General features: G+C 43.2%; 1 protein-coding gene across 2 annotated transcripts in view; it reads left to right on the top strand.

The window, feature by feature from the left end:
* The window catches only part of ptgfrnb (prostaglandin F2 receptor inhibitor b), a 72,663-nt gene that overhangs the window by 5,123 nt on the left and 44,034 nt on the right, over positions 1-23,506 (top strand). For both annotated transcript variants that reach the window (XM_072439628.1, XM_072439619.1), the window contains exons 2-5: positions 1,179-1,291; positions 6,956-7,214; positions 14,524-14,937; positions 17,933-18,331. In XM_072439628.1, the coding sequence (XP_072295729.1) occupies positions 1,179-1,291; positions 6,956-7,214; positions 14,524-14,937; positions 17,933-18,331 (1,185 nt within the window). The remainder of the gene's footprint in view (positions 1-1,178; positions 1,292-6,955; positions 7,215-14,523; positions 14,938-17,932; positions 18,332-23,506) is intronic.

Here is a 23,506-nt window from a genome sequence, read left to right as displayed (position 1 = left end):
AGGACAAAACCATGATTAAACCATGATTACCCACAGGACTCGCCTGAACCATGTCCTAACCAGGATTAAATGAGACTGTCGGGGCTAAGCCAAGTCTAAACAATGGCCGAGACCACCCAACTCCAGTCTATGAAACGGTAGGTTTTGCAACGATGCCATGAGCTTGCAAAACAAAGTCATGGGCAAAGAAGGGAAAAGGGGGACAAAATGTTTGAGACGTAAAGCATTGCTGTGTCATGAGAAAGACGAGCCACAACAAGTGAAACGTCAGACTGTTTTTGAGAGAGAACCCAAGGGTGCTGTCAAAGATGGTGCAGAGATACTGTTGTTTAGGAGACAATAGGAATGTATGGGCAACAGTGCACTGGAGACGCAAAGGTTAAAGGTGACAGCAAGGGAAGCAGAAAGAAGAGCTGGAAAGGCCACTAGAATCGTAGATGTACATTTCGGACAGCACCGTTAATCACAACTCGGAATGTCACGATTTTTAGGTTAATTTTTCAGGTCACAATATACTAATAATATATATATATATTTATAAAATATCTTACTAATATAGTAAGAATAAAACAATTATAATCGTGACCATTAGAAGCAAAATTACGTAATTTTTGTTCAATATACAGCCCAAAAATAGATCTAAATGTTAAGAACTTTATTGTTTCTGTCACATTTATCTTTATTTTGCCTTTCAGAAAGTTTCATTTCGTAAAAGCTGGACACACTTGAAATATGTCACTGTTAGGTCACAGAAGTCGTGAATAATTGTTAAACAAATTTGTGTTTGCAGCAATACGACTCGTCCTGCAGCAGTTTGACATTTCATTTCTCTTTTATGCACAGACTTCATGCTGCTCCTCTCTTCAAAAACACTTAAAGCTCAGACACTAATTGGGTCAAACTCCATCATTTTAACAACGTGAAATCCTTATGAATTTCAGAGATAGAGCCGTTTGTGAAGGCATTTAGATGACACATGGTTTTATTCTGCAATGAAGTTACGAGAGTAAGAAGTCAGGTTGGTGTCTAAAACGTGTACCTCTCCTACTACTATTAATGCACCTACAATAGTCCATCTTTTGCAGAGAATATTTTTTTTGAGGGGCTAACCAAAAGTTTCCCCACATGATTACATTATGACGTTTATAATTGTTGTACATGTTTTTGTTTTGTTTCAGGTGGAGTTTTTAGTCGGATAGTCTCAGTTCCTCCTGGTCCGTTGATACGAGTGGAGGGCCAGCCCATTTCTATCCGCTGTGATGTCACTGACTATGGCGGACCAGACGAACAGGTAAACAAACCATTTTTCTCATCCAACGCTTTATCCAGGCTTTTAAAACTTTTGTTGAACACCTTAGCATGAGCTGTTGGTGATGTATTGTCTACAAGTTATCTATAATAAGAACAATATTCAGCTAATCAAATAAAAGTGTAGAAGTGTAATCTTCCAGACTTAAAGGTGGTATGGACGATTTTTTTCAGCAAATTTTGTATCATATTTCATCGTGGCGTGGATAAATCATTAGTCCTGCCACGTATCAATCATAAAACGCACCTATCGCTCACCTGCAGCCGCGTGCGGTTCCTCCTCACGTTTCCGCGTGCCTAAGCGCATGGATCTATCATAATATAGTTCCCTCAGTGTACGGGCAAAATGAAGACGGAGAAAGACAGTTCGAGCTGACGCAGAAGTGGACAGAAATCTACGGGAGACGAGAGATGTGATGCGCTCCGTTGCGCTAATAAACAAACGCACGTGTGTGTTGTATCAGTCCACACGGGGGAGTGCGCATGCGCACTTCTGCCTGCGTTCTCAAATCGCCGAAAAATCGTCCATACCGTCTTTAAAGAAGAATTAAAATGCTAAAGGTAATTCTTTCATTTCAACCTTTACTTCATAAAGTAAACCTAAATGTAAGTGTTTTTATCTAGCTGTTTGTCATATTACTTAATGATTAATGAAGAAAGTTTGATTATATAATTCTGGTCACAATGATGATATTATTGTTAAAATTGTAATGTTTATTTTCAATCTTATCACAAAAATGGTATATCTCTATTTGCAAAGTAAATGAACCCCAGTTCTGCTTTCATGTGAAGGGCAGTGTGAAACGACATGTTTAGACATGTCCACACTTTAATCACCTGAAGACAATTGTTTCCCAACCCGTTTCCGTTATTGCTTTGTCAATAAATAACTTTACTTTCTGAGTCACCAGAACATCTCGTGTAACGCTCTCCTTTACAATCTTAAATTCAAACCGTTGATCCACCTTTTTGTCCTCCTTTGGTTAATTCTTGTTGAGAACTATAACACCTTTGGTGGAAAATTGAGGCAACAATAAGTGTTTGGCCACTATCGTGCAGGTCATCGGTTTGATTCCCAGCCCCAATCAAACGCATGTTCTTGTGTGTCCTCGGGCACATGTCATTGGTTGAGATTGGGGAGGGGCTTTTAACAACTAAAGACAATTGCTTCATAAATATTAATATTAACATAAATCAAATGTATTCGAATGTTACAATGCTACATTGCTAAAATGACTTGTTGCCGCTGGTTTCACGTGTTGCTTAAATGGTCACAAATGGTCACATTTATATAGCGCTTTTCTACCGTCAAGGTACTCAAAGCGCTTTACATCAAGGAACCAGTCACCCATTCACACACACATTCACACCCCAGATGTACGCAGACACTGGGGGGCAAGTTGGGTTAAGTGTCTTGCCCAAGGACACAACGGCAGTATTCACATGAGGCAGCTGCGATCGCACCGCCAACCTGCGGGCCAGTGGATCTGACCGCTCTGACTGAGCGGGGAGTCGAACCGCCGACTTTTGGATCAGAAGACGAGCACTCTACCACTGAGCTACTGCCGCCCGGATGTTTTGCCCTGTTTGTTTAAGGATGACTCTCTTCTGTGAGTCATGGGCACATGTTTAACTTCAGACCTATAAAATTCACCGCACTGTTCTTAGAAAGAAGCAGAGACATTCCAACTCCTGGCAACAGGACAAATAATAAATACATACTGACTACATACAAATAATGGATCATCTGAATAATGAAGTATATTTAGGTAATAAGGAAGAAGAAGACTCCCCATACTTAAATGATGTATATTTTTTCCACTAAATAACTTCATTAAAATAGCTTTCTATCAGGCCAGTGCATTTGTCTGTTTGTTGTGAAAACTAAACTCGTGATGTTGAGTGGTTTGAGTTTCTTTGAGACGAGTGCAGACGTGTTGAACCACAAACTCCTTTAAAATGTAACGTAAAACCAATGATCAGTGAAGGTGTCAGAAAGATCAGGTTTTACTCCGATCTTTGTTGTCTGAATAGCAAAATAAACTTGTAAAGACGGGAACTAGGATTAAACCAGATGTAAGCCAGGATTGAACTGGGACTAAACCAGGACTAAACCAGGACTAAACCAGGACCAAACCGGGACAAAACCGGGACAAAACCGGGACAAAACCGGGACCAAACCGGGACCAAACCGGGACCAAACCGGGACCAAACCGGGACCAAACCGGGACTAAACTGGGACTAAACCGGGACTAAACCGGGACCAAGACTAAATCAGAAGTTAATCAGATTTGAACAGGGACTGAGCCAAGATGAACCAATCGGGACTGAACCAATCGGGACTGAACCAATCGGGACTGAACCAATCGGGACTGAACCAATCGGGACTGAACCAATCGGGACTGAACCGGAACGAGTCGGGACTGAACCGGAACGAGTCGGGACTGAACCAGAAACATCATCGCACTGTTTCTTTTCTCCATATATGCTACAAAATAATGCTGCCAAAAATAAAGTGAGAATTATGTGCAATTTTTTTAAAAATATAATAGAAATATAGGTCTATATTAACCCTTCGGGGTTGACGCCCGCGCCGACGCGTGTGAAGACGTGGTCGGCTTTAGGACCCTGTAGCATGACAACCAAGCAACGTAGACGACCGCTGTTGACGTCATACGGAAGTGGAGACCCGTAGCTACGTCTGAGTTTTTTGTTTTATTTGAATCCACCCGATAAAACCAAAGTTATGATCATTTCAATTCCATTAAAAATGTGCGTAAAAATATGCGCTCTTTTCTGCGCGCGTTACATTTCTTAAAATAACTTTGTCGTCTTTTGTGATAAAACGAAACGGAAAAAAACGTTAGCCTTATGCTAACCTGGATGTTCAGGATGCACAGGAACGTAAACATTAGTCACATGACAAATAGTCAAAGATGAAGAACGAACGAGAGGAATCATGCTGTTTTTGAGTAGTTTTGGAGAGTTTTAGTATTTCAATATCAGTAATATAGTTGTTGTGAAGCAAAATGAGGGGCACACTTCATGTTGATCAAGTTTAGACCTGGTTTAGACCTGCTTTAGTCCTGGTTTAGACCTGGTTTAGTCCTGGTTTAGACCTGGGTTGGACCTGGGTTAGACCTGGGTTGGACCTGGTTTAGTCCTGGTTTAGACCTGGTCTAGTCCTGGTCTAGTCCTGGTTTAGACCTGGTTTAGTCCTGGTTTAGACCTGGGTTGGACCTGGGTTAGACCTGGTTTAGTCCTGGTTTAGACCTGGTCTAGTCCTGGTTTAGTCCTGGTTTAGACCTGGGTTGGACCTGGGTTGGACCTGGGTTGGACCTGGTTTAGACCTGGGTTGGACCTGGTTTAGAACTGGTTTAGACCTGGTTTAGACCTGGTTTAGACCTGGTTTAGACCTGGGTTGGACCTGGGTTGGACCTGGTTTAGACCTGGTTTAGACCTGGGTTGGACCTGGGTTGGACCTGGGTTGGACCTGGGTTGGACCTGGTTTAGACCTGGGTTGGACCTGGGTTGGTCCTGGTTTAGACCTGGGTTAGACCTGGGTTAGTCCTGGGTTAGTCCTGAGTTGGACCTGGTTTAGTCCTGGTTTGGACCTGGGTTGGACCTGGTTTAGACCTGGGTTGGACCTGGTTTAGACCTGGGTTGGACCTGGGTTTAGACCTGGTTTAGACCTGGGTTGGACCTGGTTTAGACCTGGTTTAGACCTGGGTTGGACCTGGTTTAGACCTGGTTTAGACCTGGGTTGGACCTGGTTTAGACCTGGGTTGGACCTGGTTTAGACCTGGGTTGGACCTGGTTTAGTCCTGGGTTGGACCTGGTTTAGTCCTGGGTTGGACCTGGTTTAGTCCTGTTTTAGTCCTGGTTTGGACCTGGGTTGGACCTGGTTTGGACCTGGGTTGGACCTGGTTTAGTCCTGGTTTAGTCCTGGTTTAGACCTGGTTTAGACCTGGGTTGGACCTGGTTTAGTCCTGGGTTAGACCTGGTTTAGTCCTGGGTTAGACCTGGTTTAGTCCTGGTTTAGTCCTGGTTTAGTCCTGATTTAGACCTGGTTTAGACCTGCTTTAGACCTGGGTTGGACCTGGTTTAGTCCTGGGTTAGACCTGGGTTGGACCTGGTTTAGTCCTGGGTTAGACCTGGGTTGGAGCTGGTTTAGTCCTGGTTTAGACCTGGGTTGGACCTGGTTTAGTCCTGGTTTAGACCTGGGTTGGACCTGGTTTAGACCTGGGTTAGACCTGGGTTAGACCTGGTTTAGTCCTGGTTTAGACCTGGGTTGGACCTGGTTTAGACCTGGGTTAGACCTGGTTTAGTCCTGGGTTAGTCCTGGGTTGGACCTGGTTTAGTCCTGGGTTAGACCTGGGTTAGTCCTGGGTTAGTCCTGGGTTAGTCCTGGGTTAGTCCTGGTTTAGTCCTGGGTTAGACCTGGGTTGGACCTGGGTTAGTCCTGGGTTAGTCCTGGTTTAGTCCTGGGTTAGTCCTGGGTTAGACCTGGGTTGGACCTGGTTTAGACCTGGGTTGGACTTGGTTTAGTCCTGGGTTAGACCTGGTTTAGTCCTGGTTTAGACCTGGGTTGGACCTGGGTTAGACCTGGGTTAGTCCTGGTTTAGACCTGGGTTGGACCTGGGTTAGACCTGGGTTAGTCCTGGTTTAGACCTGGGTTGGACCTGGTTTAGTGTTCCTTCTGAACATCACTCACATGGAAGTGCAAGGCCTGTAATGTGGCTCTCTATGTCATTTTGGACAGAAACTGTTTTGAGAAGTAGCACAAATAGAAAAACGCCTGAGGATCTAGTTTATTGCTTGTATATATCACAAGAATACTTTTATATGTTCATATTTGCACCTTGTGGTTCAGTTTGAACCTCTTTAAATGCTTGGTTGAGCATGTTTGAGGGTTTTACAATGAAAAAAACATAATTTTTCTAGACGGACTTTGTGTTTTCTGTGTGTGTGTTTAGGTCCAGTATGTTGAAATAGTATGTCAAAGTGAAAAACTAACTGATCATAGGTGAGGTTGTGCTGAAAAAAAAGGTCTGGTAAACATTTCTTAATGTAGTATATCAGGGCAAAATTGAAGGTACCCAAAAACGGCCAAAAAAGCTCCGGACCCCGAAGGGTTAATATAACAGTCAGTGGTATTTTGTCTTACCAGTGCTTTTATTTAAAGGTGCTGTGGTGAACTAGGGAACATTTCTGGTTGGGGGTCCGCCACCTGCTCGTCTCCATAGAGATGTATTAATGCCATACAATGGAACATTTCAGAGGAGACTTGCAGGTGGCGGACCGCCACGAGAAAAGTTATATTGCACTCTTTACTTTTGGCCTTGAATGTTCTACATTATGACAAGCTTAGCCTGCATATTTTTAATAACATTGTCTAATCCTAACCCTAAAGAAAAATGCCCTGAAAAACATAGTCTTACTGTGAGCGGGGTCGCCTCTCCACAGATCTGACCTGTAACTTGGTCTAATAGTCCTGCTTTTCTACATGGAGATAAATTATTAATGCCTTACTGAGGAACATTCCAGACACCAGAGAAACTGCATGTTGCACCTGTACCATTTGTTATTGACTGAACAATCTTAATTTTTTTCCCCCCATAATATATTTCTTGTCCATATTGTTTAGGATTTCGAGTGGATGATGACCCGAGCCCAAAACAAAGCTGAGATTAAGATCATCTCGACCTTTGACACCGGCTACTCTCACCCCTCCCTCACCCGAAGGGTCGCGTCCGGAGAAATCTCTATGAACCGACTGAAAGACAACGAAGTTGAGCTCAAAATCTCCGATGTCAAACAAACAGATTCAGGATTTTACAACTGTCAGACGCCCAGCACTGACTCGGAGCACAAGGGGAACTACGAGGCTAAAGTGGAACTAATAGGTAAGAACCATTCATTGTTATGCCACAATCTACCATCTGTGCGCCGCTAATCACAAAGTCTGCTGTTAATTAGGTAATACATTGTCCTCTATGAGAACTGAATGTTCCTGTGTCTGTGTGAAATTCAAGGGATTGTTTTAATTGTTTAGCATTCCGATTCATCTCAAATGTTAAGGTTCCTGAATGTAAAAATAGAATAGCATCAATTAGTATCATTGTTGATTATTATTTCAGTTAATATGGCATTGTTGTTGACTGTGGCAGCCTTCAGGGGACAATCTGATGACAAATGTGGACAAATTACACTGAAATACGATGACAGTTTGCATACCTTTCACGCCCAGTTCAACCTCGTGAAATATCCAACTTCACTAGTTAAACCAGCACTAAACCAAGACTATATCTGGACTAAAATAAAGGACTAATATCTTAAGCCAGAAGATGATTATGATAATCCTTATGATGTCATGGCCTGCAAATTGGAAAACTAGCTAAACCTATTTCTACGGTAGTTTTGTGCCAAGATATTATTGTTTATAACCTAATCATTTCCAAACATCATCTGTGGTCTACACTTCAAATAGTCTTACATTTTGTCAATTTTGTGTTTATTTTTGCATTTTTATTTTCACAGTAAATCATTTTATTTTGTATTTGGTGGCAAATTGTATTCCAAAGCCATGACTAATTTGCAAGCTAGTCAAAACTGTATACAACCAAATGTTTTTTAGTCAATTGCTTGCAACTTCCCACAGTAATTGTTTCATATGCTTAAACGACAGGAACTTGCATAAGCATACAGAAGTAGTTTATTCCCTTTTTGGCTTGTTTTTTGTGGTGAGCTGCACGGCAGGCGGTCAGAAATGAGACGCATAGTTTTAATAACAGCTGAATTTAGTCTTTGTCGAAATCTATATTGGGAGTAAATTTAGGGGAACGTAGCACAAAAGCTGGATGATAGTGCTGCAGCTTTGAAGTGTCACGTCTCAGTAGGTCATATTTAATTTAAACTTTTATGGCAACAATAAAGCGGAAAATGGGGAGAATAGAGGGACTTTTTGATGAAATAGCTGTGTAAAAGAATGAACTGAAAAGTACCAAGGAGCAAAGAAACATTTGTTAAATCTAAAATTAGAGAAGACTGCTGGTTGAAGCGGGTGAAGCTACGCCTCTTAGAGATTAACATGACGTGCAATTGTAAGTCAACATTTCATGACTATGTCCAGCTTTTCCATGTCAATGCAGCACAGTCCTCTCATGCTCTGTGCGTCTCTGTGGGGTCCGCTCAAAACAAGCCAGAACCGTCCCACCTGACATCTGCGCCCAGCACGACGGCGGTGCACATAGTGGGGCGTGCGCGCGAGTGCAGAGGGGCACGAGAGCAGAGGGGCGCGCACGAGGCCATGTTTCAAGGCCATAATTGTGTTAGCAGCAGGTAGTGTGGGCACGGATCAACAACAGGTCAGCAAAGCATCAGGGGAAATGTGCGAGGGGAAAAGTCAAGTCTGTGGCATTACAAGTCACTCCAGTCAACAATACAGTCAGTGATGGAATGTAAGGAATTGTTTAAATAGCAATATATTTTGGAACGCATCTATTGGATATAATCTAAAATACTGCAGAGCAAAACCAGGAAGCACTAGCTAACTTCATGTCATCTTCCTCTACAACCCGTCGATCTCCTCTTTGGTCGTCCTCTAGTGCCTCCAGTTCCCACCTCGACATCCTTTTACCGAGCAATGGTCCGATATGGAGTTTTTGGAGCCGATACCTATATTTAGATTTTAAAGTCCATTGCGAGGCCCACAATTCTATTTTCAGTAAAAATCACATGGTCATCACTCATGAGTCTGTCCAAAAAGACAAATCTGATGCCAAATATGGGTATCGACCAATTCTCCTGTGATATTGGCCAAACTCCAAATGTCTATAACCTATAAACGCTTGTACATTGACTCTCCCTCCTCTGTATGTCCAAATTTAGAGACAAATGATTTGCAGTTTAATAAAAAATGGTCACCACTAACGCCCCGTGCCTGTATGGGGTCTCATTCTGTCTAAAAGCTACTAACTCTGTTCTGAAAAGCTGATTATTGTATGAATGATAATGCTTCATTGTGGGTTTTACCGCATATTTCCCCAAAATTGTGTCCAACCCACCTCCATCTGGAAAATTAATCTCCAAAAGCATCTACATATCTCCCCCGTAGAACCACATTTCTTTTCCTTACCGCTGTTCAAAAAATGATATTTACGTGAATGCAGTAATTTTGCCTTTTAAAGTTCAACTCCCTCATCTTTTAAGCGCTCTTGGATATTTGATTATATTTAAGCAGGCCAGCAGCGATGCAAGTCATGTAGCCGCGATGTGAACTGGCATGTTACAAAAGCAGAGGAAATAACTGGCGTTTTGCTCCATCAATTAAAACGAAAAGGCTAACAACAAAAAAAGAGGAAAGAAAAAAAATGGGCTGAGAGTGAAACCCAGCTCTGAGGAGGAGGTTACATAACACGTTCCCACTGGAGCCTTGAGCACAAGTCTGAGCTGGTCCAGGCTCCGAGCACTAAATTACTCTCTATTCTACCTTTCTTTTACACTCCTTCTGTTTTTCCTTTCTCTGTTTCCCTCTTTCTCCTGCTGTATCTCCTTTTTTACTTTCTTTCATTCTTGTCCACGTCTCTTTGTTTCTCCTTCTCCGTCTGACTTTTTCTCTCTCTCTCCCTCTCTCTCTCCCTCTCTCTCCCTCTCCCTCCCTCTCTCCCTCCCCCTCTCTCTCCCTCCCCCTCTCTCTCCCTCCACTCCCTTTCTTTCTGATCTCTTCTCTCTCTTCTTTAAATGACTTACAATGCATCATGCTTCCTAACAAACATTAAGAGTGAAAATTGCATTCAAATTTCATGTAGGGGCATATTTTCCTCAAAGAAATTAGTTTGGATTTTCTGGAATTTGACATTGTATCCAGTTATGAAATGGACTCTATTGAAATTTGAGATATTCTTCCATCGTAAAAAGGTCATGAAAGCATAAAATAAAAGATTCTTTATTATGATGTTTTAATATTATTTAATGTATTTTGACCTGCCTCTCCATTTGACCAGCTCTTATGTTGAACCACCAAACAGACAAAAATCTGTTCATTAAAACGAGAGGAAGCGACCCAGTTAATTCAAAAGAAACTGCTGATTCAGGGGCTCTACTGCTCTGTGCGATTACATGTTCATTCTTTTAATTTGAATTGGATACAGAAATCATTTCCCAAAACATTGACAAGAATAAAAGAAGAAGTTGGGATAGAGGAAAATGAAAGTATATTCTTTAATATATTATCCAATTTATCGTTGGAGGTATTGTTAATACGGATATAGTTTTTCATTAATCTCAGAATAAAACCAGCAACCTGCTGATGAAAAATCTATAGCTATCTATAGTTATAGATTTTTTCTCCCAGCCCTAACTCATTACTCTAGAAAACGACTTTCTTTATAGTAAGTGTCATTTACTGGCTAACTGACTTTTTGACTTTGAAAAGCGCCTCACACCATTTTTATATTTGCTTTACAAATGGAGTTAAAAATAGCAGCCGTCTTCTTGCATGTTCTGACGTCTTTGACACTGTGTGAAAGCGTCAGAGACATGTATGAGGTGATAACTAGTGCTTATGCACACGTAGAGCCTCCTATTGTTAGAACAACTGCCGTTCATTGTTATAATCCGCTATAATTGAACTTCAGTAGATTGCTTTTTTATGAATTACATTAGGTACAAAATATAATCTAATAACTTTGCCATAATAGTAGATGTGATTTAGAGGAGTAGTGAGCTGCAGTAGTTTTAATTATTTTGTGTTCCCCTTAAAATATGCTACCTTCTATTCTTTCATTCTTTTTAACTTTGCAGTTTTTCATTGCAAAAGTAGGCAAATTATTGGAATTAGTAGTTAGCGTTATTAGATCATTCTAATAATACATAATGATTCCTTCACCTCTGTTGAACCGCCTCTATCACTGCAGTTATCTGTAAATGCATCATTATTTTGTATACTTTTTCGATTAACCTCCCGTGTCTTCTCATCAGCCCGAAGATAATGTCTCGACCCGCGGAGAAGGAAAGAGAGCGAGAAAGAGACAGGAGGGGAGAGAGAGACGAGATGTCGTGACAACTTTTCCCTTTTTTAATTTTCTTTCACGCCATGATGCATAAAGTTTAGTCATGAGTCATTAGTGAAACAAAAAATGTTCCATAGGCTGTTACTGTTACAAAGAGAGGGAGGGTGGGAGGTTGGTGGTAGGTGGTACTTGCTATAGTGCATTATCTCTCAATACGTTTGTTGGTTTGTTTGGGGAAGGCCTTTTGTTAATTTTGTGATACTGAAAGATTAATTTTCGAAACAAAAACAAGTTGAAAAATCTATACCAAATCTTTACATGGTTTAAAACCTGAGCTGAATCAGGTGAAGTCAATTTTGTAAAACATTCTTGTACAGGAGTTTGTGTGTCCATCCATCCATTTTCTACCGCTTGTTCCCTTTTGGGGTCGCGGGTGACTGGAGCCTATCCCAGTGACTTCGGGCCTTAGGCGGGGTACACCCTGGACAGTGGCCAACTTGTCGCAGGGCTAACTTTGGAGTTTGTGTGTGATTACCCTATAGATTATAAGGTAAAAGCAGACATGTGGTGACAAAATCAGACCAGTGTGAGCTGTCTGTATCTAATTACTAAGTATATTATTGATCGCAAACCTATAATGAAAAAGCCTGCTGCAGCCTGAAAACATATTTTAGGATTAGAGTGTGCTTGATGTTTGTTGCTTTGCTTCTCTATAAACTATATTAAACCTGTGCAAAATTCATGCCGGTGAAGAAGACGAGCGACATTCCAAAGGGTTTGTGAGCGCTTGGAATGAGATGGGTGGATTGAAATACTTACTACTTTCATAACTTGAAAAATTGGGTTCCCCAGTTTTAAAGGATTCCTCTGGAAAAACCAAACAATCCGGTTCATTGTCAGAACAAAGCGCTGTTCTTATCTGTTTTCAAATACGCGTACCCTCGTTCACAATCTTTCCTTTTTGATTTTGAATGCGGTTGAACTGATATGCTTTAATACAGCTGTGAGGCAGATTATTATCATGCTCATCTAATAGTTTAAATTATCATGGGAGAGGCAAACTCTGCTCCTAATAGAAACTATCGCCCCCTAAATGCTGCAGGTAAAATGTCTGAGGGAGAGAAACTTAACATCTCCATGGAGACAAGAAGTTTATCACTTTACCTGAGTGATCCACAGTATGGCATTAAGCGTATCTGTGTCAATGTAGACATGGTGGTGACTCCATCCAGCCAAGTTACTGATCATAACTGTGGAGAGGCGACCCCACTCTCCACAGATATGAACAGTAACTTGAAGAATGCATATTTTGAGCAATAACAGAAGTGTCAGGAAAAAATACTAATACATTATATCAGATGTACACTTTCTCTACAGATACATTTTGACAGTGTATGTAAATAGTGATCATGATATTTGCTGTAATCTCCATGGAGACGAACAGAGAAGTTCCACAGTGCACCCTTTAAATTGGAATGTATCTAAAATAGCTATGAAACTCTTCCTTTCACCAAGATTGTGAAAGACTGTGAATACTTGCTAATACATATTCATCTTTACACAGCTGTCTAGACACGAGCGTGTTGCCAGTGCCACTATATCCAGTACATCCTACACTACTATTTGTGTCTTCAGTGCTCTCGCAATGTATTTTAATAGGGTGGAAAAAGTTTGGAAAACAATTAGGAAACATTTTGCACCTTCTCTGTGAATAGATTTGAATTTTATTTCGGTCAACATTCAGTGCTCGAGCGTTTACATTTGAGTGAAGACTGAAATCTGAACTGCTAAACTAATCCAAGAATCTCGTGCCTTTCAGTTTGCAGAGATCTAAACTACAGCAGCTTTTAGACAGAATAAGAGCTCATTGAGACCCACAGGGGACATTTACTTCTCTACGACATTCAAATTGTAATTTCAACCTCATTCTAGCCTAAAGTGTGTTGCAAAACCCCATTACAAAACACAACAAGCTTTTAAATGCTTACTGCTTGCTGCTGGTGTCGAATTGCATGTATTTTCCGTGTTCAAACAACCACAAACGGATAATGCAGGTAAACTTATGTCATCTGAGCTGTCGACACTTCTTTCGGGTGTGCTTAGCTCTTTGTTTCAAGCCACTTTCTTTTTAAAGTGGTACGGTACGTGTCTTAAGTCTATAAAGTCGGTGAGGAAAAACAAATGTTTGATGAGTTTTGATGGACTTTGTACCTGCGTCATCAGTGTTTTGTGAATGGGTCATGGAGGAATAGGTTGTAATAGTTTGTAATTGTTTGTCTTCATGCAAGTTTAAACTTAAATAACATAATTCACTCTTGATTTTGCAAAGACTTTATGTACATCAAGACTTCGGATGATTTAAATGATTAAAATGTTATGTACAGTTCCATCTGATGTGAGTAATCAGACTACTGAAGTTATTTTAAAATGAATTGTACTTGTACTTCCAAATACAACAGTCACCAGTTGTTTGTGATGATCAGATTTATTGTGTGCATGTAAATACACACCAAAATCAGATCTAATTATTGGGTTATTTGATTATCCTTGTTGTTTTTATTGAATAATCAGCAACTAGTGATGTCATGAGTTTGAATTTTATAGTTATGATTGTTGTGAGAAAAAACATCACTATTTAACGATTAAACATCACTATTTAACGATTAAACATCACTATTTAACGATTAAACATCACTATTTAACGATTAAACATCACTATTTAACGGTAATTTTGAGCAATAGATTGAATTAAAAAGACAATATTTTGTTTCTAAAATTGTCATGATTATTATGTTGTAGTTCTCCATGATTAAATTGTAACCTGAATAATCACAATCTAGACATTCCCCATAACTAAACAAAAGATGACATTTATATAATTTTTAACTGTCAAATCAAAGACACATTGGCAGAATAATTTACCAGATGCAGGGATTAAAATACTTTTACAGCACAGTGAAAATTGTTGTCACGTTTTCCCCATCAACCTAAAACATGCATAAGTAAACTAATCCTCCAGGTAGGCCCAGGAACAGGATCCTGGCAGGTTTAATCCAGAGATACTGAAGGATTCAGGAGTCAAACGCAGAGGAAACATTTTCTTATACAAGGACAATGTATTATGTAAATTATACATACATCTGAATAGAATTTGAATATATCGTAATTTCTTGTTGTCTTATTGTTTTTTCTTGTCTTGTAGTGATCCCCAACACCTTAAAAGTCTCCCCGGCCACTCCTACGCCCGTGGTATCGGAAAGCGGAGACATCGTTCTATCCTGTAACGTCACTCGCGAACTCACCCAACCCACTTACCTGTCCGTCACCTGGTCCATCCGCAAATCCAAAACGCTCGAAACAGAGGAGATCTTGTCATTCGGACCCCAGGGAGAAGTGACCACGGGACCCAAGTACACGCGGAGGTATTCAGACGGGGGCGTGCGGCTTGTCCCGGGGAGGAATGGTGTGTTTGAGCTGGTTATCGCCAAAGTAACGACCTCAGATGACGGGACGTATGGATGTACCGGGACTGAGTGGGCGCACGAGCGCAGCGAACAGTGGCTTCAGATCGTGGAGAGCACCAAAGAGCTGGGGCCAGTCACTGTAGTGCCCATAAGTGAGTACTGTTATCTTTAAATATGTTCACAACCGTTAGACAGCCTATTGTCCCATAACTGTTTACTGTCACGGATGAGCTCTTGCAAGGAAACCTCTGTGAATTATGACATTTTTCACTTTTACACAAATCCTTTTATTGGCTTTGTGCACAACGGAACCTGGCTAGCGCCTGTCCAATTCTGTCTATGGGGTTTTTGCCGAGTTGCGCTAAAATCAATAAAAGCTGATGGATCATGCAGTGTACAGGGAGCTGCGGATGGATGTTACAGGCAACAGGACTTTACAATTAAGGTGAAAACATCACTGGAAGACACTAGTATTTATAAAGGGAGGTGTTTGTGTCTGAAAGCTAAACTTTGAAGCCTTATAAATAAAAATTGTCTATAGTAAAACAAATAACACACTAAATGTGACCTTTTTAGATTAACTGTTTTCTTCTATTAAGACAAATGTAAAAAAAAAAAAAAAAAAATTTAAAGCTATGAGCTCATTTATCAAACATGTTTCGACAGCAGGACCTGGTGACGTCTGATTTTGTGACGCATCTCTCTTATCAGACGTTACAGATGTTATTCCCGGGCGTGTTCAGTGTTTTAGAATGATTGAGTATCACGTATCAGAACTATTATAGGACCATAAAAAAATAAAGTACTTGTAGTAGTAACAAGTCTGTGTAATCCCTCATTCGTCCAGGAGTGTTCCCTCGTAGAAAAAGATTCATAGTCGTAGTCATCTGGACACTTTTTCTACAATACTTGTAATAGTAGTATTTGTGGCATTAATAATGTAAGCTGCAAAGTTGTAGTAATAGTAGCAGAACAATGATTTTAAAAATGCCATACAAATAATGTAATGTTTATCTAATGGTTTGGAGCATGATTTATCTTTTAAACAGGACTTCCTCTCTACAGCATAGTGCAATGGTCATATCTGATCAATAGGTAACGCATTAGGACTACGTTTTGGAAAATGTACTACTCAACCCGACTGCAACTACATTTCAATGATATCGAGATTATGTCATTTCCATAATCGGGTCTGGTCATTTTAGTCAAAATGTTTACAGCCATCACGGCATGCGGTTTAGAGCAGAGTTGACTATTAGTCTTCATATCCTCGATCCTCATCAAATTAATTCAACAAATACAAACAAATCTTGTAGTTGTAGCAGTTATGCAGTGTTCTTTTTGGCCTGGGTTTGATCCTGTAAGCTGCAGAGCTCAGTGACACATTAGTTCAGTGTTATTGAAGCCCAGATAATGTCCCTGAAGGGAGTCCTAAAATGTCCCTGTCCTCTCTGTGGTGTGATAAAAGAGGCTAGACTATCTCTGTCAGGACTGAAATTGGAGAACCAAGGACCATCTAAAAGAAAATACAGATTTGTCTAGATCTAAAATGTGGGTAAATCTCAACTAAAATATGCCTAAACCAAAGACTTGCTGAATTTATCAAGTGATGAACACGGGCAAAATGAAGCCAAGACTATAACTTGGGCTGATTTAATGATTATTTCAAATATGAAACGGTGGTTATGTAATGGTTTCAGAAATCTAACCTGAGGTAATCCATGATGGATTTAACCTGGAGTATACATGGACCAAACGACAGACTAAATTAAATATCGGTCTGTCTACACAGGGTCTAAAGTAGGACTAGTTTCATTCATTAATTTTATTTATTCATACAGGGAAAAAGTTATCTTTTTCATGGGTACACTATTAAAACATAACACTAAGTAAACAACAAACACAGAATACTAAACCACAAATAAAACATTCAATAAAATAATCCAATACTTAAAAACACATTTACACATACAACATGAGATAAAAGTATTTAAAACAAGTGCATCGGGACTGTGGGTAGTCCTTGACCAGTTCTTTTAAGACATGAAATTATTTAATTTAAAAAGTCTCTGTGTTTTGTTCCACAAGGATGGAGCAAAGTTGTTGAAAGCCTCTTTCCTGTCTCTTGTGTTAACAATAGTTCTGTAAAACAGAAACAAAGACCTCAAACAGTGAATACTTGATCTGATGTGCAATACACTTTATAAATAATCAGGCAAAATGCCAACTAGAGCCTTGTACCCAAACAGAAGGCTGTTCTCTTCTTGCATTCAATGAGTGCCGTTCTACTTGAATATGACTTGTTTTTTAACTTCTACCAACTTCTTTTGAATCTTATATGTCACTTTTCTGGTGACTTCCCATACAAAATGTAAAAAACAAAATCAAACTACACCACAAGATAACTGCATTAGACTCATGAATACCACCAGACAAATCGTACGGATCGCTAATGGGATCTACACTCTAGTATTCAGGGGCATGGGAGAGTTGCTACTTCTCCCTTTGTTTAAATAGCACCCTTGAATCTTAGTGACCTTACTGTCTCGTCCCTGCTCCTCAGAGGGCTCCTAAATTTGCACATCTTTTTGTCGAGACGTAAAGTAACTCTGGCAACCCTATCTCGCATCGCCCGGGGTGTCTATCGTCTCAAATCCCTAATGAAACTGTATTGTGCACAAGCTAGCTTTGTATTGACTTACCCAGTGTGCAAGAAAAGAAAATGCCCAAGTCTTTTGTCCGCTCCGAGACACCATACAGGGAGGCAGCCGGCTGGGTTGTCAATGGAGACCAAAGTATGCTAGATTTAGGGGCAATAGGTGACTTGTAATTTTGTGCGATGGCGAGACAGGGATGGGAAATGCACACAACTGTTGCCTTTTGTATAGAAGAAATGGAAAAATAAAATGTACATTATTTAAGCTATAGACAGGTTGAATGATGCTACTACTATTACTACAACAGGTTGAATGATGCTACTACTACTATTACTACAACAACTACTATAACAACTACAACAATAATGACTTTTGTTGCTTCCATGTTAAAGCCTTTATGTTGCGAGAGCAAACAGACTAAACAAATGGGCGGGGAATAAGAGTTTTACCTGTAGTGTCTATAATTTAAAAAAAAAAATTCTTCCCACAGGTCAATCACTTACGATCACAGCGTCCTCCATCTCCCCCCTCACCCTGACGCCCGGCGAGTTCCTCTCCCTCCTCTGCTCCGTCACCGTGGACAACCTGCCACAAATCGGCCTTGAAATCACCTGGCTGTCCAACGGTCGCGACCTCATCACCATGGAGCGAAACGGCGTGGTTGCGACCAACGGGACCAACTACAGGGCCGATGCCAGCCTGGAGAGGGTGGCCCCGGGGCAGGTGCGGCTCGGCGTGAGGGGGGTCAGTATCGAGGACGCGGGGGCATATTCGTGCAGAGTGAGAGCGTTTGTGGAGAAAGGCGGCAGGAGTTCTGGAGGAGGAGGGAGATGGCACATGGCTGCAGAGAAGATGTCCACAACAGTCAATGTGAAAGTGACACAAATCAGTAAGTAATAAATAATTTTCTATTGGTTTAAGTGAGAAATCCAATGATCAAGCAAAGCATTATGACCTCTAAAGCTAATGAACCGAAGCTTAAAGTGACCCAAAGCTAAAAGTGACCCGAACCCTTGTTTGGGATTGGCCCCGGAAACCTGCCGTGTCAATCTTTCAGGCTGAGGTCCTTTCAACTGACAACAATCAGTTTTATATTGTTTTATATTTCACTTTTCATACACACTGCCAGAAAATATGTTGAACTTTGTCAGCTTTTGTTTCATATGGCTGCCTGACCCTGTAGTTACAGAGAGATGAACCATAAACAAGGTCAACAAATCTGCAGTCTATCTACCATTAGACTCCAGCTCCATTTTTAACTATCGAGATTCTAGGTGTCGTGATGTTTCATGAACCCAACCTATACATGAAGTCATCATTTCCTGCCCCCATTAGATTTGATCTCAATATTTCTGTGTCCCAGCAGATGGTTTGCACACCATAGGGCCGTATTGTTGGTGGTTGACCTTCTCCTATAAACTGCTGTACATGTTTTTTCCTGTTTTGTGTAACTTCCAGCTCAGTGTTTAGCTTTGTTGACCTTGTTGCTCCCTGTTTTTTTTTTAAATAAAGTTACAACAGAACCGGGAGGAATGTAGCGCAAGGGACAGAGGTCGCGTCATAAATGAAGACATAAATAAACATGTGATGGGCAGAGCTACTGGCTAATAAAGACTTATCGCTCTGCAAGGACATGTGACTGCCATTGTTTAAAAGGAGAAGTCCATCCATCCATCTTCTGCCGCTTTATCCGGGGCCAGGTCGCGGGGGCAGCAGTCTGAGCAGGGACTCCCAGACTTCCTTCTCCCCAGACACTTCCTCTAACTCCTCCGGGGGGATCCCGAGGCGTTCCCAGGCCAGCCGAGAGACATAGTCTCTCCAGCGTGTCCTGGGTCTTCCCCGGGGCCTCTTCCCGGTGGGACATGCCTGAAACACCTCCCGAGGGAGGCGCCCAGGAGGCATCCGGAACAGATGCCCGAGCCACCTCAGCTGGCTCCTCTCGACGTGGAGGAGCAGCGGCTCTACTCCGAGCTCCCCCCGTGTGGCCGAGCTCCTCACCTTATCTCTAAGGGAGCGCCCAGCCACCCGGCGGAGGAAACTCATTTCGACCGCTTGTATCCGCGATCTTGTTCTTTCGGTCACTACCCAAAGCTCATGACCATAGGTGAGGGTAGGAACGTAGACCGACCCCTTCACCACAACGGTCCGATGCAGCGACTGCATCACTGCAGCCGCTGCACCGATCCGCCTGTCGATCTCACGCTCCATCCTTCCCTCACTCGTGAACAAGACCCCGAGATACTTGAACTCCTCCACTTGGGGCAAGGACACCCCACCCACCTGGAGAGGGCAAGCCACCTTTTTCCGGTCGAGAACCATGGCCTCGGATTTGGAGGTGCTGATTCTCATCCCAGCCGCTTCACACTCGGCTGCAAACCGTCCAAGTGCATGTTGCAGGTCCGGGTTTGATGGAGCCATCAGGACAACATCGTCTGCAAACAGCAGAGATGAGATCCTGTGGTCCCCAAACCGGACCCCCTCCGACCCCTGACTGCGCCTAGAAATTCTGTCCATAAAAATTATGAACGGAACCGGTGACACAGGGCAGCCCTGGCGGAGTCCAACATGCACTGGGAACAGGTCTGACTTACTGCCGGCAATGCGAACACAGCTCCTGCTCCGGTCATACAGGGACCGGACAGCCCTGAGCAAAGGGCCCCGGACCCCGTACTCCCGGAGCACCCCCCAAAGGACACCCCGAGGGACACGGTCAAAAGCCTTCTCCAGATCCACAAAGCACATGTGGACTGGTTGGGCAAACTCCCATGAACCCTCGAGCACCCGATGGAGGGTATAGAGCTGATCCAGTGTTCCACGACCAGGACGAAAACCACTCTGCTCCTCCTGAATCCGAGGTTCGACTATCGGTCGGATTCTCCTCTCCAGTACCTTGGAATAGACCTTACCCGGGAGGCTGAGGAGTGTGATCCCTCTGTAGTTGGAACACACCCTCCGGTCCCCCTTCTTGAACAGAGGGACCACCACCCCGGTCTGCCAGTCCAGAGGCACGGTCCCCGAACGCCACGCGATGTTGCAGAGACGTGTCAACCAAGACAGTCCTACAACATCCAGATACTTTAGGTACTCAGGGCGGATCTCATCCACCCCCGGAGCCCTGCCACCGAGGAGTTTGCGAACAACCTCAGTGACTTCAGCTCGGGTGATGGATGAGCCAGCCTCCGAGTCCCCGGTCTCTACTTCCTCTTCAGAAGACGTGACTGAGGGATTAAGGAGATCCTCAAAGTATTCCTTCCACCGTCCGACGACATCCCCAGTCGAGGTCAGCAGGCCTCCACCCGCACCGTAAACGGTGTTTGTGAGACACTGCTTCCCCTTCCTGAGGCGCCGGACGGTTTGCCAGAATTTCTTTGGTGCCGACCGATAGTCCTCCTCCATGGCCTCCCCGAACTCCTCCCAGGCCCGGGTTTTTGCCTCTGCGACAGCACGAGCCGCGGCTCGCTTGGCCTGCCGATACCCGTCGATGACCTCCGGAGACCTACAAGCCAGAGTGGCCTGATAGGCCTCCTTCTTTAGTCTGACGGCATCCCTTACTTCCGGTGTCCACCACCGGGTTCGGGGGTTGCCGCCACGACAGGCACCGGAGACCTTGCGACCACAGCTCCGAGCAGCCGCATCAACAATGGAGGCGGAGAACATGGTCCACTCGGACTCAATGTCCCCAGCCTCCCCCGGGACATGGGAGAAGCTCTCCCGGAGGTGCGAGTTGAATACCCTACTGACAGAGGGCTCCACTAGACGTTCCCAACAGACCCTCACAATGCGCTTGGGTCTGCCAAGTCTGTCCGGCTTCCTCCTCCGCCAGCGGATCCAACTCACCACCAGGTGGTGATCGGTTGACAACTCTGCCCCTCTCTTCACCCGAGTGTCCAAGACACGCGGCCGGAGGTCTGATGACATGACAACTAAGTCGATCATTGACCTCCGGCCTAGGGTGTCCTGGTGCCACGTGCACTGATGGACACCCTTGTGCTTGAACATGGTGTTCGTTATGGACAATCCGTGGCTAGCACAGAAGTCCAATAACTGAACACCGCTCGGGTTCAGATCGGGGAAGCCGTTCTTCCCGATCACCCCTCTCCAGGTGTCACTGTCATTGCCCACGTGGGCGTTGAAGTCCCCCAGTAGAACAACGGAGTCCCCGGTCGGTGCACTGTCCAGTACCCCTCCCAAGGACTCCAAGAAGGCCGGGTACTCTGCACTGCTGTTCGGCCCGTAGGCCGCCACAACAGTGAGAGACCTGTCCCCCACCCGAAGGCGGAGGGACGCGACCCTCTCGTTCACCGGGGTAAACTCCAACACGTGGCGGCTGAGCTGAGGGGCTATCAGCAAGCCCACACCAGCCCGCCGCCTCTCCCCGCGGGCAACACCAGAGAAGTGGAGCGTCCAGCCCCTCTCGAGGAGATGGGTTCCAGAGCCCAAACTGTGCGTGGAGGTGAGGCCGACTATGTCTAGTCGGTATCGCTCAACCTCCCGCACAAGCTCAGGCTCTTTCCCCCCCAGCGAGGTGACATTCCATGTCCCCAGAGTTAGTCTCTGTGTCTGGAGATCTGGTCGCCGAGGCCCCTGCCGTCGACTGCCGCCCAGATCTCTCTGCACCGGCCCCTTATGGATCCTCCTGCGGGTGGTGGGCCCACGGGAGGGCGGCCCCACGTCGCTCTTTCGGGCTGTGCCCGGCCGGGCCCCGTGGGGTAAGACCCGGCCACCAGGCGCTCGCCATGGAGCACCCATCCCAGGCCTGGCTCCAGGATGGGGCCCCGGTGACGCCGATCCGGGCGGTGTGAACTGCCTTGATTGTGTCGTCGTCATAAGAGGCTTCTGAACCGATCTTTGTCTGACCCGTCACCTAGGACCTGTTTGCCTTGGGAGACCCTACCAGGGGCATGACGCCCCCGACAACATAGCTCCCGGGATCATTCGGGCACTCAAACCCCTCCACCACGTTAAGGTGTCGGTTCAAGGAGGAGTAAAAGGAGAAGTGGTTTGTCAAATGTCCAGGGCCGTGCTTTGGTCGCCTGGTAGCAGAAAACAATACATTTAAACAAGAAGTATTCACTGCAGAATGCTATTTTTAAGGGTTGAATAGGATTATGTCTTATTGTAAAAATATGTAAAATTTCTGGTGTAGGGTCCACTGCTTGTCTCCTTAGAGATTGTATTGCTTTGCCTGAACTGGTCCACAGTAAGGCCTTAAATTAATCTAGTATTTATTAAATTAAGGGCGTTTTTATTGCTACTTTTAATGCCATAATGTGGGTTATTTTAGGCATGGCTATGAAATATTTAGGAAGAAAAACTGGTGATGTTTCCTTCAGACAAATTATGCAGTGCATCTTTAATTGTGTCCAAATGTGAATACATTACTGCATACACCACCAAGCGTTGCCATAGTATTTGCCAACTGGTATTGCAATTTAAAATGTACATTAGATTTCTGATTTTCAACTAATACAAAAACAAAACAACTTCTGTTAATACCCACAGGACCAGAGACGACGGTATTGTGCATTCATTCTCAGACTATTGTTTATGGGTGCAAGAACGCAAGAAAATGGAGAGGGGAAAAAAATTATTGACATTGATCATTCCTTTGGAGGTTTTTTTTTGCTACCAGATCAAATCAATTAACTAATGCAAACCTTTTATGGCAAATTACTTTCTAGGCTACTACTAGACAGGACAGCAGAACTGAGGAATTCTAAGGTCCTTCATAAAGTATTTTTTTAGATGTGGCAAAGTACTGTTTTAGACTTTGGTTGGTTAATTAGTTTGGTTTAGTTTGAATCCTAATTTTGACCTGGTTTTGTTTTGCTTTGTAACCCTTTTTTGTTTTGGTTCTATCCTTCATTTAGACCTTGCTTAGTCCTTTGGTTCTGTTTCTGATACAGTCTTAATTTGGATCTGGTTTAGTTCTCCTAAGGTTAATTTTCAGGCTAACCATACAGATGAAATATATATATATAATTAACTAATTAGTTAATGTTACAATCTCTTGATAACACATTGGTATCTATTGCTTCTGCATTTGCCTCCAGCTCCCGTCTCT

This window comes from Eucyclogobius newberryi, unplaced genomic scaffold (assembly GCF_026437365.1).
Source record: "Eucyclogobius newberryi isolate DKJ021-1_F unplaced genomic scaffold, fEucNew1.0.hap1 SCAF_1, whole genome shotgun sequence".
Classification (NCBI taxonomy): domain Eukaryota; kingdom Metazoa; phylum Chordata; class Actinopteri; order Gobiiformes; family Gobiidae; genus Eucyclogobius; species Eucyclogobius newberryi.
This window is presented reverse-complemented; position numbering and strand designations above follow the sequence as displayed.